We start from the raw sequence: 19,777 nt of genomic DNA, 5'->3' as shown, positions 1-19,777 counted from the left end.
ATTCCTTACAATAAGGATAAAAGGTACCTAAGTGACAACACTTAAAAGAAAAAAGAGAAACATAAAACTACTACTCCAATATCCTAAGGTTCCACCCATATTTTGCATATAACTCCATGACCCTTGCCTCCAACATCTTGCAACATTCTTTCAATTTGTAGCCATTCTCTTACTTAAGCAACAAAGACCACTGACGCGCCCAATAAATCCCCTTGAAGATCACCTGTAAAAAAATAATTTTAGAGCCATTAAAAACCACATCATTTTTATTTAACGAAACCGCTTAACATCATGATGCCCAAAAAAATATTTTAGTCTATGTTGAACATCATTTAACTAACTACCAAACATATTAGCAACACTAGTGGGTGGTCGAATCACAAAGGTTATAAAAGGGTAATCCAAACACATATTACCGAATGATAATAAAAAAAAAGAGGTGTTGTATTTTTTCATTAGAATTACAAAAACAACATTTAATGCTACCCTTCCACTTTCTTTTTGCTAGATTGTCTTTGGTTAGAATAATCCCACTCCTTAAGTACCATAGGAAAATCTTAATTTTCAAAGGAATTCTAAGTTTCTAACTGAAAATCTTAATTTTGCTCTGAAAGGTTATCTGACACAACTTTTGACACTAGGTCATACCAAGCCACTAAATTATCCCCTACTATGGCCCTCCTAAAAGAGACATTAAGAGGCTCTGTGTTTAACACATCAGGAACAACAACATTTTTCTTCCTAACTATATTATAAAGTGACGGATATAGCTTAACAAAAGATGTGGCACCAATCCAATAGTCCTCCCAAAATCTCAACTGAATACCATTGTGAACCTCAAAGATCCACATGAGAAGAAGAACTCCTTGACAACCATAAGCCCTGACTAGAAATGAGAGTCCCCCGGTTGCTTTCAACTTGGGTAATACATTCTTAGCCAAATATTTATTCCTAAGAAAGTTCTGCCACTCACTCTTCATTAATGAGCTTATACACCCATTTACTAAATAAACACTTGTTTTCTAGGCCTAAGTTATGCATACCAATGCCCCCACACTCCTTTGGTCTACACACAACACTCCATTTAGCCAATATGCATTTTTTTATGGTCATCAAATTGCCAAAAGAATCTAGATCTATAAATAATCTAGCTTCTTGAGGATAGAATCTCAAGCATGTGTACTGACACACGGTGCATGACGCATCTTAAATCGTAGAGCCCATGGGTTGTACTTCCTTAAAAAAAATCAACCTCGTACTAGGATGTGACAACGAATCTAAATATAAAGTATGTACAGATTCGTTGTAATAGGATGTGTCATATCTTAATACAAGATTATTTTTTTTTGATGGAGGGAGTATATACTAGTAGTATGTGTAGTATGTATCTTCATTTTTTTTAAAGTACGAATGTAAGATGCTAAGCTTGCGAGAGAATCTTGCAACAGTTTGTGTTATTCTCGTGTTATATCTTGAGAGTGGAACTGTCCATTTCGATGCTAACCTTCATTTCTTCATAAATGTGGAGAGTACGTTAACTATCGTTTGTTTTCTCTTTCAACTTGGATGTGCCAGGGTTCCAAGCAGCACTGGCCAACACACACATTACGCCATTGCAGCTGCAGTCTGCAGATGCATCCAATGCAATTTTCAGACATGTCTTTCTCAACCATGTTGCACTAGAACTGTTGTTGCCGACAAACAGTGTTTCTCCCTCTTCGCTCAGAGTTCAGGCCAAGAGCAGAGTGCACTCCTCCGTCCGTTGAAATTTTGCTCGTGCAGCCCATCGTCACATCCTGCCTCCGCGTTGAACCTCTGTGCAATCTTCTGAACATCTTGCGGCTGCCAAAAGTGTGCAACAAACAGAGGCCAGCTTGTCCCATGCAGAATCGCGAGCATTGCTCGAATTTGGGGTCAAACAGTTAGCCGGTCTATCACATTCATATCGCGTCTGCATGCAGTTCTGCACCGTAGAACTGACCATCAAATTCTTCGGTCAAGGCATAGCCGATTCAGTAGCAGGTGCACATGTCGAGCAGTAGCTATTATCGAGATATTGGTGCCCACAGCAGTATAGTACTATAGTAGTGCTAAACTGCAGGCGAAAATGTTGAACGTCCAGAGAGCTTGCAAGGCCAGGTTTCACATGATCACATCCTCGCCCAGATGATCAGATGACATAAATCACACGTCTCCCTTGCGTCTTCGTGACTTCCAGGTATAATTAAACAGGTAACACTAAACTAATAGTAATACACACGTATGACACGCCTGCGGAGTGCAGAGACTGGCTCATTTTGTTTAAGGTTTTGGGCACATCAAGGCAATTACTAAGCAGGTTTGTGTCAGTTGCGTGGCAAGTAGCAGTAAGGAAGAAAACTCGGCGTCCTAATCAGCCCATCCGTGTGATGCTGATTGTTGTGCACTAAACAAACAGTTTTTTCGTCAGGGCACATGATTCCATTTCCCAGTTCGTTGCAGCTAATTGCACGCGCCGGCGCAACGCTTATGGCGTTTACACTGTAGACTGGATATGCTTTGGAGTTGGAGACGTACTTGGATTGATTTATAATCAAATATGGAGTAATTATCTTTGTCAAGAACTTAATCATATCGCGTGGTCTGACGCAAGGTGCATATAGTACATTAATCCAGAGGGCAAGCGTGCAACGTTAATTAATTGCTCTTTGATTACTAATTCGCCGTAATCATCTGTACGTGGCAGCCTGCCGCCACCAGCTGCCGTCAAAGAACACACACGAACGCACGCCTCACTTTGGTAGGAAATTCCCAGTTGCAACGATGCCGTTTATTTGGTGGTTTTGGTGACGCTACCTGCAACCTTCTCCTCCTAAATTTTTCTCCCCTCTGAATGAATTTCACCTGTTCTTGTGTAGTGATCATTCACTTAACCGTTTCTCATTATATTGCTCTATCAACATGGCAGGTTTGGTTTGTTTAACGTTCACACATCGAGCAGGAATCAACCAGTTTCACGTCTGATGTAGACGGGCAGATGCTATAATTGATCGAGCATATAGGGACAGCAAGACAGCAAGAGGAGCTAGCTGATTGTGCTGTGAAAGCTACAGAAGCTGATCATTGTTTGTGCCGGCCGTCCAATCGGCAGACCAAGACAAAACCAGGAGGCATATACAAAGTGGATGCTTTCCTTTGCATCGGGGAGAAACTTAATAAAGGGAATGAATCGCCTTATCTCCACTTTGAGAACAGCTACCTTCAGAAAAGATGAGCCGTCTATTTTAATTCTCTGCGTTAACGATCATATAAAGCTTGAGATTCAGTACTAGCTGATCCAGAAAAAACAAATGTGTGCACCAAAAAAGAAAAACTCTTACAAACGTAATAATGTAGTACTACTAAGTACTTTGGCTGATGTCCCGGTGCCTTGCCTTATCTCACCATCTTTCTCGCTTGATCTCTAGTTTTTTCTATGCAGCGGCCGTGCCTATCAGATTATCTGATCTCATCTCCCAGCATGGATTACATAATTATCATATTTTGATTGAACGATTGTGAACTCACAGACGCCTCCAACACTAATTAAGCCCAGGTGTACGTGTACGTTCTCCAAAGCTAAATGAGCGTGTTAAACGTGTCCAGTTACGTATACTGATCACTGATCACAACTAGTCAGTAGTCAGTACTAGTTCAGTTAGCTACATGTTGGCCAGAGCAAATGGGGCTAAATGCGATCGAAGTGGACGTCGGCGGCGGCCGACAAGACAAGCGCTGGTGGTGGCGCGATGGCAACACGTACATATTCCCTTAGCTTCTTCCCCCACGATGCAAGCTAGCTAGGGAGATCGAGAAAACCGCAGGCACGCACGAACGAACGTAAATGCGTTAACGATCACAAGCTAGCGTTGTCGATCGATGGATCGCTCGCTCTCAGAGCCCCAGCTAGTTGATGCGCATGATGCGTCCAGCTATATCTCTCTATCTCTCTCGCGTCGTCCTTTTTGACATTCCTCGCCACGGAATTCCCCATGCGGTGCGGCACCGTCCCTGGCCGCGGCCGCGAGCGCGTCTTCTGAACCGTTCAGACTCTCTCTTTGCCATGCTTGCAGGTCATCCACTCCCCGGAATTTTGACATTTTCAACTTTTTTGAAACTTTTGTGTAGAATGGACCCTGCACAAAACCTTAACTAAAATTAGAACCCCCCCCCCCCCCCCATGTCAGCATGATAGTCTTTGACGCTGAAATACAACATCTTAGCGCACCATGCACTTTGCCGCTGAGAACTTCGTCACGCCGGGCACGGGCATACAATCCAGGTCAACGCCTGTTAGAGTTTGTAGCAAATATGTGTACAAAGTCAGTTACAGTTTAAGACTTTAAGTTGTAACAATAGGGTAAGATTTGGATTATATCCTAAACTCTCTCTTAAATATGAAAGTAGACTTGTTGTAACCGTAGAACTACTTAGTATATTGAGATTGAGCAGTTGCCGGCAACATCTGGCCATGAGTCGTTGTAACTCTAATACGCTGTAATATACTGGATAGGGAGGAACCCTTGTAATCAGTGCTTGGGGGATGTAGGTTTCGGCTGAACCTCGTTAACAAATATCATGCCTCGGCATTGTCACCGTGTTTGGATAATCTTTGGCGTTTCTTCCGTTGTTTGCTTTCCAATGCGATTTCAGGGATGGTTTTATAATAACGCCAATGGTATTGGTAATAACCTCGCACTTCCAAAGGTGAATGTGCTTTATCATTCACAAGAGATGACGAGTATCTTGGTGGTGAGATGGCCTTCATGTCACACTAACGTCGTCGAGGCTAGATTCATCTGTTCATATGTTCGCTTTTAAAAATATAGTTCATAGCCGGTGGAAAAAAGGCCATTGGAAAAGAAAAAGTGTTTTTCCCCTCAACAGTAGGTATAATTCAAATTGAATTTTGTTTTGGTTAGAAAAATAATATTTTCTTTTAAAAATATTTTTCTACCACTGGTGAAGACACAGCTGGAAATGAAAAGAACGGTGAAAAAAAGGTATTTGTATCCACTGACAAGTAGAATTCTGTGAAAAGTAGGGCTGAACCATGTATAATTTTTAAACATCTATTTTTTGTGAGCGTCTTTACGGCCCAACGGTCGGTACTAGTACAGCTCGGTACCAAAATCTTGGTTGTTGGATCTGGCTCGATCCAACGACCGGTAGAGTTTGGTACTGTGAGGTACCAATTCTGTCCCTGATGCGGTACCTCGCGGAGGATAGAGGTGGAAGGGCAAAAATGTAACTTCGCGTGCAACAATGTACCGCGATCCGCCGCTGCCTGTAATGCGTCCAGTCTCCTTCTCCGCCTGTAGGCGCCGGGATGGACTCCTCCTCCCGCTGCATGCCCGGCCCATCGGCGCCGCGATTCCTGCTCCTCCGCCAGGCCAGGATCGACAAGTCCTTGCCGCTGGATCGACCACTTCAACGCCGCCGCCGCCGCCTAGATTTCAACTCCGCCACCACTGGGAACGACGACTTCAATCGGCGGTCGCCTGGAATGCCGGGATTGACGATTTCAATGCCACCGGCGCCTTGGATCGGTGACTCCGCCGGCTGGATTTCCACTTCACCGCCACCGGGAACGTCAACTTCAATCGGCGGCCGCCTGGAGTGCCGGGATCGACGAGCGCATCCACTCTTACTCATTTTCTCTCCCGATCCTACCCATCCCGGATTCAACGGTTTGATGATTTTGGTACCGAGCGCTGGACCGTAAAACGTAAAATTCATTGGTTTTTCCTTTTTTTTTCGCCACTGTTAAACCCAAGCCCCATCCATGCTTCTACCGTAAAGAGAAAAAAAATTAAAAATAAAATGTCCACTACATGTAGAATTAAACCTTATACCTCAAACATAAAAGGGTACGGTGGACACCGCACCATAATACTGTACGACGGTAGAACTGTACTGTTGTTTTAACACTATATGTAAGGTCAGCGCTAGCAGTATTAGTACTGAGCCATGGTGACTTGGACGCTAAAAACAATGGTGCTCAATACTAAAATATATGGCGCTGAGATGTTATTTAACGCCAAAAACAATGGTGCTCAAGGTAAGTTCTTTTTTACTACTAAAGTTTTTCTGCAGGATCTATTCATTAAAAAACTTTTTGTGGAGGGTCAAAGTGTCAAATTTCAGCGTCCACTCCATTACTCCGGCTGCTTTTAGCCTTTTACCCCCTCAGTCTCAATCTGTCTCCCTCCCTCTTTTCTCATATGCCTTGTGTTGCTCGCGGTGCTCGCGCGTGCGGATTCAGAGGCCGCTAATTTCAGACGGAGGGTGCGGCGGACACGTATCCAGGCCAGAGTACGAAGTAATGGTGTGCACAGATCCTATGCTCACATCGTCCTTCGGAAACTTCAGTAAGTTTCAGGTTCGGCCGATGTGCATGCTCGCGTGTGCATATGTATATGCAAAGTGTCAACGCAGAAATTAAAGTTTAGTTCTACTATGCCCGAGGATAAATTCAGCCCATTTATATATTGTTTTGATATAGTGAAACTGATTCTATTCTATTAGTTTTGTTATGGATTAAATAAATAGCCACATATAAAATTAAATTGAGGTAAATATTTCCTACAGAAAATGGTAACATATTTTAGTTAGGGATTAATTATAAAAGATAGAACCATCTTTTTATAAATGAGTGTCTCTTTATGGCTTGATAGGTGCAGTGCGTACAATAGCTAACTTGGTTTCGCTCACTTACAAGTTACAACATGAGGCTGAACCAATTAGAAACAAGGTAGTCCGTGAGTTTCGAGCTTTTGTTTTTCCACCCTACTAGTAAATGCTAGTGTGTAAAAGGTGTGCATGGGTTAGGGGGTTGCATTGGTAGGTGGAGAATTATATTTTTGTTAGATTTAGATCCAAGAAAATCAATAACAATAGACACAAAAGCCAATTGATTCATAAATAATAATAGTTATATATTCTACTCCATCCTAATATTAGCATTTCATAGAGTTTTAGCACAATTAAGATTAAAGTGAGAAATAGTTTTTAATTTTTTTTACTGAAAGAGGTCATAAATAGTTGTGTGATTGGCTAAGATAAGGAAGTGGGTGGAAAAAATTAAATAAGAAATAGTTATAATTTGGTTAAGATAAGATAAGTAGTTGTAGAAATGCTTATATTATGTGATAAATTTTGAATCCTATATATATTTTAGAATGGACAGAGAGTACCTTCCAACATTCAAAAAAGAAATTAATAACGAATAAATTTGGCCACCTCATCTAGCTAGGAGGGACTAAATTTCAGAATTATTAAAATACAAAGAATACAATTGAGATTGCAAACAAGTATAACTTTGTGATCATATATATTGCATATTGCGTATTCAGTATATGACACCGCTAATTTTATTCTGTAACTTTGATTTGAAAAAATTAAAATTATATAGGTAGATTTTCTATACAAGTATTTTTACAATTGCTATAGATATCATTGTTATATAATAGAAAAACAATAACTAAAGTTATAAAACCAGATATCAAATTAAAGTCAATGGTGCTATATACTACCTTATTTTTTTTAAAACGTATGATGCTATTGACTTTTCACACAACGCTTGATAATTCGTATTATTCAAAAATTTAGTATAAAAAAATATAAGTTAAGATTATATTTTATTTGATGATAAAACAAGTTATAATAAAAAAATAATATTCATATTTTTTTAATAAGACGAATGATAAAAATTATGTAAAAAGTCAACGGAATTATACATTTTAAAATGATGGAGGGAGTATTTAACATGGAGGAAGGTAATAGCATTTTCACCTGGCCAAGCGCACTAACATACGCAATTAGTGATCTCTAAAACTTTTTTCCTCCTTTCGGCCTTTTTTACCACCCCACTTAGATCAACTCACTACGTCAAGGTTGGAATGTATCAAGTAACGTGTGATCTGGTTCAGAGTCCAAAGAGCCCCAAAGTTGGACTTAGTCGAAAGGTTAGTACTACCTCTCCTATAAAAGACTTTGTGGAAAAAGGGCATGTCGTTCTGCTTACTTAACTAATTTTCCCTGCACAACAAATGCATATATCTTTTGAAAACTCTTTTTAGGACCCTGTTGGTGCATGCACAATCTGGATAGCTGATTATAATTAAGTAGTGCAGTCCTTGTGTAATTTATCCTTTAACGTAATTTATGTCTAATCCGCGAGCGTGCAATGCATTCGTCGTTTTCTTGACTTCCAAAAGTTCCAATATCTGTGCCTTTGTGAATGTTGAAACTTGAGACTAATTTATTCATGAATGACGACATACAAGCGTGCACCCACAGGAAAGGAAGAAAGTTGTATACTCCTGAACAGGTGTTGTTTCATAATCCCATCTGTGTACTTGTATTTTAAATAGTTTATTATAAATATATTATTAGGAATATATTGGAGACTGTAGTGATGTTTTTTTTTGTGAAACAAGAGTGTAATGATGAATCTAAACATTTTTTTACATCTAAGTTGTGATATTTTGGTTACATGTACAACAATCTAAAAAAATGGCATATATAATTTGAAATCAATCGGGAATGTACATTGGCCCTCATATCTACTCCAGCAGATAGCCTAAGATGAACCCTCAGCTCCTACTTTAACCTGAACAAACCAAACCTACATAGTCTGCAATTAGTAGCTCTAGATCAACCTTCCTACTAATTAATTAACCTGAAGAAAGCAAACCTACCCTGATCTGCAGTGTCTATTCAGATTTTTTGTGTATTAATTAATCTGTATAGAGTATTCAAATACCTGATCGAGGTGGGGAGCAGTTCATGATTTGATAACTCTCATTCATAATTGTTTACTGGCGATACACTATATATGCAGGGATATGGTCAGTAGTGCCTCTCCTAGGTTTTGACCAACATATATTACATCTCATTTTAGTTTCCTTGATAATGATATCACCACAATGGTCCAAATGGACAGATATTAGTGTGATTTAACTTTTTGGAACAGTCAAGTCAGTGCATTAATAAACCCATAAAAACAACAACATATATATAACACATATATGGACGAAACAGGGCATACATACATTATGCTGCAAGAAACGTATGATCCATGCAAACATAATGTAATCAACCATAGAGAAGCTTGCAAAAAACAGCAACGATCAATCATTAGATGCTGACAACTGATTAATGAACAGATCTTCTTAAAATTAAGTCATGCACGAGTGATACATTGATACATTTGGCTGCCAAACCAGCATTAGGCTGTGAAGCTGACAAATTTTCTTCCTTGCAAATTACCAAGCTACGGGTAACTAACAAACCTTATGTGATCAGTCAGTCCCCCGATTGCATGCAAACTCCGGTCATCATCCAGAAGAAAATTCAGCTGCTTCACTGCCTTTAGCTTCTCCTCGGCAACCTAGCTCCATAATCTTATTGCATTTTGTGTGGGTGTGTGTGTGTGTGTGTAAACTAAGGGGGAAGTGTACATGCAATTAGCTATAGCTAGCTAACGATCAAGAACAATTAACACTGTTAGTTCATTAATCCGCCGCCATGCGTGGGCGCCATTGCGTCGTCGAAGCGTATGATTCGCTGCTGCTGCTTGGGCGGCGCCGCCGCCGCATGTGCGGCGGCGGCGGCGACGGGGAAGTGGCCGCCGCCGAAGGAGCGGACGTGGTCGTTGAGGGAGCGCTTGTGCTTGAAGTCGGAGCCGCAGGCGCAGAACCAGCGCTTGCCGCAGTTCTTCTCGTGGGTGCGCCAGTCGCCCTTGACGGCGAACGGCTTGGCGCAGCGGCGGCAGGCGAAGGGCTTGGCGCCGTGCTTGCGCTTGTAGTGCGTCTGCAGCGTGCGGAAGTCCTTGAGCGGCCGCGCCCGCGGGTGGCCGACGTTGTTCCGGCAGCCGGCGGCGCAGCAGTAGCACGGCAGCTTCAGCATCGCCAGCGTCGCCGTCGCCTGCGTCCCCTTGAGCGACTCCGGCCCCTTCCTGTACTCCCGACCGTGCCCCCACATGTGCATCTGCAATACATATACATGCATATGTATCACACCAAATTAGTTTAGTTGATCTCTTTGGATAAGTACATGGCATATGAAAATTATTACCACGTGCTTTGCAATTAGCCATGCAGTGTGCAATGCACAACATGGAATTTCTAGGCAGGTTCTAATTAATGTTTAGTGTGTATGTGTGTCTGTCCTTGGTTTGATCATGCTGGAGAGAGAGAGAGAGGAAAGGCATGTGAATTGCGTGGTTTTGTTTCTCTTTGCTTTTCTATGCATTAATTGGATTCCTTGCGGGTCATGTAGGGTACATGTCTACATGAAATACTTGCTTGGTATAAACGGGAATGACGAAGAACAGCAAAAGGAGATAAGCAATTGAGCATTCTCATGTGTACACACACAGCATGCACGCGCGTGATGTATATACGCACTAATATTAAGATGCATAATTATTGAAAGCATCCGCAAGACGCAACATCTAAAAAGAAAAGAAGAATTCCAAACAGAGATGCTCGAACTCGAAATAGTTAATTAATTATAAGAGGATCAAAACAATTAAGAAAAGAGGACATGGAGTCTCACGGACGAGACATCCAAGTTAATCAAGATGCATGCATGGATGGGTAGTGTATCGATCGATGAAATCAATCACCTGCATGTTGTTGTATCGATTGAAGGCCTTGTTGCAGACATGGCAGACGAACTGCACCGGGCCGATGAGTATCTGCGCCGGCGTCGGGATCCAATACCGCCGGCCACGGCAGGCGGCGCCGGCGTCGACATCGCCGGCGTTGCTGCTCTGATCTTCCCCTCCTCCCACGGACACGTAATACTTCGATCCCTCGCTATGTACTTGCTCTCTTTCTTCCTCCTCCACCTTGCACCCCTCAAGCCCAGCTGCTTTCTCCTCATCATCCTCCGTCTCCTCCTCCTCGTCGTCGTCATCATCGTCTTCTTCATCCTCATCCATGGGCGCATCTTCAGAGCTACAGCCGCCGGTCGTCGCCGGCAAGCCGATGTTGAGATCAACACCGGCATAGTCGTCTGTAGTATTGCTCACCTCTTCCTTGACAGGAGGATTGTTCATCGCCCCGCCATCGTCAGCATCAACGGGCTCCTCTCCGAGCCTGCCAAGAAGAGGCAAGCACAGCATGGTACCAGCACCACGCGGTTGTCGTTGGGCGGTGAGGGACGATGACGTCGTAGTCGTCGACGAGGAGGACGGCGACGGCGGCGGCGAGGACCGCGGCTTGAGCCACTCGAAGAACGGCACGCCGCCGCCGCCGCCGACGACGAAAGATGACCCCTCCACCATTGTGCACGCCCTCAGCACCATCCCTACTTCAGCTCGATCGGCTCCTCCGATCCTCTCTCCCCCTCTATATACACACGTAGACGCGGCGCGATGCGCGTCGATCTCACCTACGAATTGAGAGCTACAGCTAGCTGGTTTGCAGTGGAGACTGCTTTATGCCGAGGAGGAGGACGACGGCGACGACGACGACGTACGAGAGCGTCTGTGTCAAGCCGTGCATGCCACGGTCTGGAAGAAAGAGAGAGATGGAAGAGAGATTGCTGCGTCGTTGGTGTTGCTCTCCCTTATATGCATGATGCCCCTCGCGCTGTGCATGTGTGTGCTCTTGTCCCTTTGGAATTCTGAAGGTTAACCTGTCGCTCGTGGTCAGCGTTGGCTGAGGTAAGCGAGCGAACACACACACACAGCCGCGCCGCGAGCGTCGCGCGTGCTCGCGTGTGGACACAGGCGCGTGCGCGCGAGCTATGCATCAACCTGCAGGGCATCCGGCTGCCGCGTCGTGCGTGCGTGGGGAGCAAAATTCGTTGCATGACAGTAGTAGCTAGCTAAGGTTGGGGAATGGGGAATGTGGTGCCGCGCGGGCGACGGGCGGTGTTGTGGTCGTGGGTGGGGTGGGGGATATACTAGGTTCTCTGTTTCTGCTTTTCTGGTAAACTATATAAAACAGGAGTACGCCGTAAGTGGGAGCGCAAGTCGGGTCAATTCGAGTATACTAGTGGCCCAAGAAGAGGGAAAAAAAACGTGTGCCAACTACCAAAAACAGCTACGAGCCGATGTTTGGATGGGAGAAAGGTAAAACCCCTGTATACTCTGTTTTATACGAGGATGCATTACAAGATAGATTAATATGTAATATATTACCTCACAAACATATAAATTTAAATTCGACTTCTACAAGTTGTAAAAAAACAATAAATTAAACTCTAACTAGTATACGTATATTCACAGTCAAATTTGTTATTTTTGTTATAACTTGTAGAAGTTGAATTTGAACTTGCATGTTTGTAAAGTAATATATTACATATTAACCTATCATGTCAGTTTTTTTAAAAATTTTTCATAACTATTTAAATGACATGCAAGAAACGAATGGACGTCCACCCGAGTGTTTAAAACAGTTTCCCATTTTATATACCGCCTAGAGAAAAACTTTACTGCCATGCGTGCATATTGTAAACGATACTTATAAGCTAGCTAGAAGCATAATTTTTATATGCTTCTCCACACCGGTGATCGATTAATTTTTATATGCGTCGACGACTAATGATAATGGAGACAGCAGTGGCAGAGCACGGGCAGCCACCCGATCTGATCTCCACTGCTGGTCGTGTCGTGGTTAGCTCTCGTCACCTCGTAGAAATTATAGTTATGTTCTATTTGCGCATGTGACTTAAATAGTTGTATAAATGGTTAAGAAATATAGAGATAAACTAAGCGAATGAAATGGTGACCGAAATTCCCGATCGGCTCAACATCGCTTAAAAGTTTTTCTACCTTTTTCTATTTTAGCCGTATATAAAGATTGATTTTTCTAAAAAAAAATTCAATGTCATGTTGCAATCACCACTAAATAATTAAATGGGTTACTATGGAAATTCCTGACCAGTCAAGCATCATTTCCATGTGCCATTTCAACCATTTTCCATTCTAGCCATATAGAACATTTGATTTTTCTTTCTAATTTTAATTTTTCACCGCAGTGTTGCAATCGCCACTAAATAGTTAAATTGGTAAATATGTAAATTTTTGACCAATCAAAAATCATTTTCATCGTTTTCAACTGTTTGCATCCCTAGTGTGGATAGTATGCACACTATGACACTAACATAAGTGTTTGTCCCCTTGCCTCAAACACCCAAACTAGCTTGTTCGTATGCCAAGCCAGGTGATGTTAGCAGGCTTGAGGTTTCTTTTTAAAAGCTCAAGCCTGGTAAACCTTAAACTTTTTTCTATAATTAGAAATTAATTGTTGCAAATTACTGTTTTTAGATACTTTACCAGGCCAATTCAACTAATGTTTTTAGATACTTTACCAGGCCAATTCAACTAATGCTGCCATTAAGAATGTGTCTTCAGGATTAACTCCGACTTGTACGTACCACTGATATATATATGGACCATAGGACTCACAGGTCAATGACACACATGTGGGTTGGGAGACCCACAATAAAATTGTAATATTCAAATTAGCTAAATTGACTCAATATATTTTTTAATGGAAATGCTTTTGTTGGGCTTTACTGGGTGTGTTGGATCATTAACTAGGCCCAAACCCAAAACATTAGGCCAACCCTCCCATGAATAATTTGTGTCCAAAAATCATGTGAGCTCTCAAGTCCCCATACAGGGAATTTTTTTTAGAAATAATATTATTTTAATAGAAAATTGCAAAAGTAGAAGCTGATTGGCTAAAATTGCAAGTTTGAACTGTGGTTGTTCGACAGGGTTGTTGTTCACTTAAAAAAATAGAAAAAGGATAAGAAAGAGCATGGCAGGGGGCCTATCGAACATCCAAAGTTCGATAAGTCTGCATGCACAGAGGTGCACAGTAGTGTACAGTGCGCATAGTGATTGATCTCCTTTTTTTTCTATCATTTTTTATCCCCTATCGAACAGGGGCAGTTCGATAGGGTATTTTTTATACCCTGCCGAACAAACACAGTTTGATAGGTACCCTGTTGAAGACAACCGCAGTTTGATAGGTACCTTGTTGAATTGTGGTTGTTCGATATGTACCCCTGTCGAATTGTGGATGTTCGACAGGGTATTAAACTTGCAATTTTAGCTGATCAGCTTCTACTTTTACAATTTTCTATTAAAATAATATTATTTCTAAAAAAAATTCTACAAACAGGTGGAACCCGCCTAAAAACGAGGAAAGCCATAGTTGCAGGGGGCTGCTTTGCATGGTGAGCACTAGGGTTGGCAACGGGACAGGTCGGGGGCGGGTTGGGTTGGAACGCCCCTGCCCCCGCTCCTCGACTTCTCCCCTGACCCCGGCCCCGCAGGTGGTCGGGTGGAAAACGTCACCCGCCCCCGTCCCCGCAGGGGACTCGGCGGGTGAGCGGGCCCCCACACTACCCAGCTGGGCCGGTGGACAGCGAGTTGACGACAACGACGATCGAGGACGTCGAGCTGGACGACGGCGACGAGGACGGCGAGCTGGAAGGCAATGAGGCGAGCCGCCGTGCCCCGCGCCCTGGCCGCCGCCCGCGGATGGCTGTCGATGCCGCCGCCCGTGCCCTGCCCGATGCCGCCGTCGACGCCGCCGCCGCCGCCACGCGCGCCTTGGCTGCCATCGCCGATGCCGCCGCGGCGCCTTGGCCGCCGCCCGCCAGTGGAGTCGTGGAGATGGTGGCTGCCTGGGTGGGTGGGTGAGAATGAGATTGGGGATAGGGTGTGGAGGGGTGGGGAAATTAGGGTTTGGATGTGTATATATGATAGGCCAGATGGGCCTTTTGGGCTTACAACATGCTATGATTAATAGTCTAAAATGCATCCTCAGGGCTCCGCGGGTCACTCGCGGGTGAAACGTCTTCCCCATCCCCTCCCCGCCCAAATGCGGGGTCCCGACCCTGACTCACCCGCGGGTCTGAAATCGCCACGCCCCTGCCCCCACAGGGGACCCGGCCCCGCGGGGGAAATTGCCATCCCTAGTGAGCACTGTGGATAAATGACTATATATATATAATTATCTTATTTTCTATAGTCCTTTGTCAGCATCAATAAATAATCGGTTGAGAATCACAGAAAATATTCCTTGGCCGGTGTAATCTTTTCTTTTGCCGAATATATATGATAAAATCTCCTGTGTACTCATAAAAACTCATCTAATCCCTTCCATACCTTCGAAACCTCGATTCCTTCTATACCATTGAATTTTCGCTTTTTTGCTTTGATCCCTTCCATACCCCTCCCATTGTACACTCATTTCACAAGTATATACGCACAAATAGGATCGGTACCAGCAACAAATAGTTTAGGGCTTCGAATCCCAGTAACCATATATAGTTAACAATATATGCAAAGAGTTCTTCTAACATGTAGACAAAGTTATCCCATCGGTTGCTTGCTAGCTAGATCGTGGAACTTTTGGTGGATATATTTTCACACCTTCGAGAGAATTGAGAGAGAAAATAGAACAGTACTCCCACCCTATAAAAATGTAATGGCTATTTATTTAAGGCTTTTGTAAAGAATATAGGAAGCGCACACATTTTTTATGGTACCTTTGTATAGGTTGTTTACCTCAATAACCCTATACCTTCTCTATACTCTTCTTTTTTAAAAAAAAAAAATCAATGGGCATAATGAATCTGCCATCCACCAACTCTGTCGTATATTTTTTACTACCTACACAATGTACTTAACAAATTACAGAATAGACCTTCTGCATATTGTCTTATTTCATCTCTAAAATACAAATTTATTATGCTAAACACATCCATAGGGTTGAATTGTTTTAAAAACCTCACAACTGATTTGTTCTTAACAGTACTAAGGATGCGTTTGGAGCCACCTTTTTCTAACATTTACTCTCTCGTTTTTCACACGCACGCTTACCGAACTGTTCTTTTGTCAAAAATTTTCTATAGGATAGTTCTTTTAAAAATCATATCAATATTTTTTTAAATTTGTTAATGGTTAATACTTAATTAATTATGCGCTAGTTGAGTCACTCCCTTTTCATCCTAACACAGCCTAAAAGGAAAGTTTTTGAACCCTTTTATCCTAACACAGCCTAACATGTGTATAATTCATATTTAACAGTGTAGCAACGCCTAGATATTTAGCTACTAGGTTATAAATGGACGTGACTATACAGCTAGTGGTAGCTGATTTGTCTAAACCGACTACCACCCCATCTATTAGAGACACTATCCACATATACTTCAAATACAATTTTCTCTTAAACTACTCATCCGATCTATGATCCGATTATACCGTTGTGTCCGTAACAATTAAATCTTTATAACAAGATCCCACAAGATTATATTTTGATGAAAAATTATAAATTACTTTTATAATATATCTAAATTACTTTTAGATTTCACTAAATTACTTTCTAGACATATGAAAGTAAATTCAATAAAGTCTAAAAGTAATTTACATATATTATAGAAATAACTTATAACAAAAAGAAAGTAACTTTAATGAATGCCCTTTTTCATTGGATGTGACTACACAGCTAAAAATAAAAGGAAAAAAACAATCGATGATTAAACAGATTTATAGAGAGTTATTTTTAACCATGCAAAAGTTACTTCCAATTAACATTGAAGTTACTTTTAAAAATTGTTAAACTTACGTGTGTTGATATATGCTGATTAAATTTTATTTCTAGATAAAGTCATATTTTTATCTCTACAACGAATTTACTTATAATGTCGTGACAAAATTACTTCCGTTTTGTTTTAAGTTAGTTTTATAATATATGTTAATTACTTTTAGACTCTATTGAATTTACTTTTATATATCTAAGAAGTAATTTAGTCAAAACTAAAAGTAACTTATATATATATGATAAAAGTAACTTACATATATAATAAAAGTAATTTACAAATATAAATATTTTTTCATCGTAATATAATCATGTAATATCTTGTTGTGAAGATTTAATTGTAACGAACACAATGATGTAATCGGATTGTAGATCGGATAAGTAATTTGAGAGAAAACTTTGTTTGAAGAAGAAAATAACATACATGTGATGTAGTAGACTTCTCAAAAAAAATGCATGCATGTAGTACACTATAGTAGATTTCTCCACACGTTCTGGCGTCGCTGGTTAAGGCAAAAACGAGTGGATTCTCCAAATAGATTTTACGGTTATAAATACATGCAACTAGTACTTTGTTAGTTACATGTATTTTAGTAAACAAACAGGTTTTCTTAGTATAATAGGCAAACTACTCCCTCAATCCCAAAATTAAAACATCCCTCACATATACATATATAGAAATTAAATAGTATTAACAGGTTGATAGATAAGAGGTATTAAAATGAAACTACTTAAAAAATATCACGGATGACCCTTATAGAGATCATGGCTGGGTCGTGAGAAGGCCTGCCTGTGATAAGTTCGGTCTTTGGGGGAGGAGGCACAAGCCACGTGTGTAAAGGAATTATCACAGGTGGTCCTTAAAGAGAGGCGGCTGAGTAAGGCAAGCAGTTATGTGAAAATTGTTTTCACATGCAGATTACTTTGCATAGCTGCATGCGACAGTAATTTTCGCAGGTGGGTGGGTAATGCGGCCTATCTTAGATAATTGGTTTTCATATGCGGTCGGACGATCCGTCTAAGAAAATTGCCATTTCCATACATACTTGCTCTTACGGACCGATTGGCTATCCGCAAAAATGGAATATATACTCCCTTCATCCTTAAATATTTGACGCCGTTGACTTTTTTAAACATATTTATCTATTCGTCTTATTCAAAAAATTTAAGCAATTATTAATTCTTTTCTTACCATTTAATTTATTGTTAAATATACTTTTAGGTATACATATAGTTTTACATATTTCACAAAAGTTTTTGAATAAGACGAACGGTCAAACATATTTTAAAAAGTTAATGGCGTCAAACATTTAGGGAAAAAGGAGGGAGTATATAGTAGCGGGGATAAATCTTCTTATTTGTAGACAGTCACATAGATAGATAAGACAAAAGAAATTAATTTATTTTAAGATAAGAGTAAATTAAACTCTAGAAATATTTATTTAGGGACGAATGAAGTATGTGACTTACATTTTTATACGGGTCTTCTGTGTGCTAGCTGATCAAATTTAGTCACACACACGGTCGCATATCATTATCGTGATATGATCGATGATCGTTGACCAAGCTGTTAGCTGTTGACTATATATACTTATATATCCCTGCAGGCTAATTGTGAGGCCTATATCCATCAAAAAAGAAATAGTGAGGCCTACACATACCAGAACCACTATAAATTTGGCATGTTCGCTAATAATCAACGTGCGTGGACTGACCCATCTAAAACTCATGGTATTAATTTGAGCTATAATTAACTTTTCCTCAGGACGAGAAGTTGCAAAAACTGATAATATTCAAGTCACCGGCACTTTAGTCACACCTCTCAGGTGCAACTTTAACCGCTTTATTTTAGGACAAACCATGCATCTGTCAGTCGAAATTTCACATCAGACTCCGTCAAGAAAGAACCTGTACTACGTATGCAGTACGCGCCTCACGGTTGACATATATGCACGCATATATACTCCCTCCGTCCCTTAATATAAGTGATTTTGACTTTTTTATTTATATTGTTTGATTATTCGTCTTATTAAAAAAAATTAAAATTATTATATATTTATTTGTGACTTACTTTATCATCTAAAGTGCTTTAAACATAATTTTTTTGTTTTTTATATTTTTATAAATTTTTTAAATAGAACAAATGGTTAAACAGTGTAAGGAAAATGTCAGGGAGTGTGTGCGTGCATAAGAAGACAAAGAAGTTCAGTACCATTAGCAGCTTGTAGTTTATACATGTACGGGTGTGTTCTTTCCTGCGGAATAACTGAATAGATGGATGATTTATGATAGTTATTTAAAATATATAATGAATTAGCTATTATATAGTTGAGAAATAGATTTAAATCAATATCCCAAGAATTTCATATATAAAAGCTTTTTACAAACTTCCCATCATCTAGGAATTCAGAAAACGTGCACATTCATTGCATCCGCTAAGAAAAAGAAAAAGAATGCTGAATCCATCTAGAAGTGGACCGGTTGCTCTAACTTGGTGAGCTACACATGGAACCACGGGCCTCTCCTAGTCTCCTCTCGTAGTGGAGGTCGCAGTACCGTCAGGATCGAGTAGCTACAAGTTTTACTACATGCCTGGACGTCCAACTCAACGGAACAAATAATATGGCAACTCAGGAAGGCTGCAGCTGAGACCGGCGATATATACATCGTCGACCGACCGAACGAGCAAGCCAATGGCTACGTGTGAAGGAGCTTACGATTTCAAGAAGCAGCTGATAAAAAGCTAGCTGGTGAAGGTTCTAGTTTCTAATTCATTTTCTACATTCTACAACTATAACTTCTTAGGGTGTGTTCGGCACCACATGTTCCCAACTCCTCTCCCTCGTGTTCCGCGCGCACGCTTTTCAAACCGCTAACTGGTGTGTTTTTTACAAAAAGTTTCTATACGAAAGTTGTTTAAAAAAATCATATTGATTCATTTTTGAAAAAAAAGCTAATGCTTAATTAATCATGCGCTGAAAGGACCGTTCCTTTTTTCATGCATCGGAGATTGGTTCCCATCTCCTTCGTACGAACGCAGCCTTAGTATTTAAGTGAAAATATAGACTATTTGAGGTATTGGTTCCCATCTCTTTCATACGAACGCAGTCTTAGTATTTATAAGTGAAAATCTAGACTATTTAAGGTAGCTTCTGGTAACCGAAAATTTTTAGGAGAAGCTG

The 19,777-nt window shown here is 40.9% G+C and overlaps 1 protein-coding gene across 1 annotated transcript; it reads right to left on the bottom strand.

Annotated features, from left to right (window-relative positions):
• Window positions 1–9,174: 9,174 nt before the first annotated feature.
• On the bottom strand, window positions 9,175–11,624 carry LOC127773003 (protein TRANSPARENT TESTA 1-like). The gene is made up of 2 exons (XM_052299013.1): window positions 10,652–11,624; window positions 9,175–10,011 (listed from the first exon to the last, which is right to left on the bottom strand). The coding sequence occupies exons 1-2, from the start codon at window positions 11,333–11,335 to the stop codon at window positions 9,529–9,531; spliced, it is 1,167 nt and encodes a 388-aa protein (XP_052154973.1). The 5' UTR covers window positions 11,336–11,624; the 3' UTR covers window positions 9,175–9,528.
• Between the last annotated feature and the right edge of the window lie 8,153 nt (window positions 11,625–19,777).

Source organism: Oryza glaberrima, chromosome 5 (genome assembly GCF_000147395.1).
Source record: "Oryza glaberrima chromosome 5, OglaRS2, whole genome shotgun sequence".
Taxonomy (NCBI): Eukaryota; Viridiplantae; Streptophyta; class Magnoliopsida; order Poales; family Poaceae; genus Oryza; species Oryza glaberrima.
This window is presented reverse-complemented; position numbering and strand designations above follow the sequence as displayed.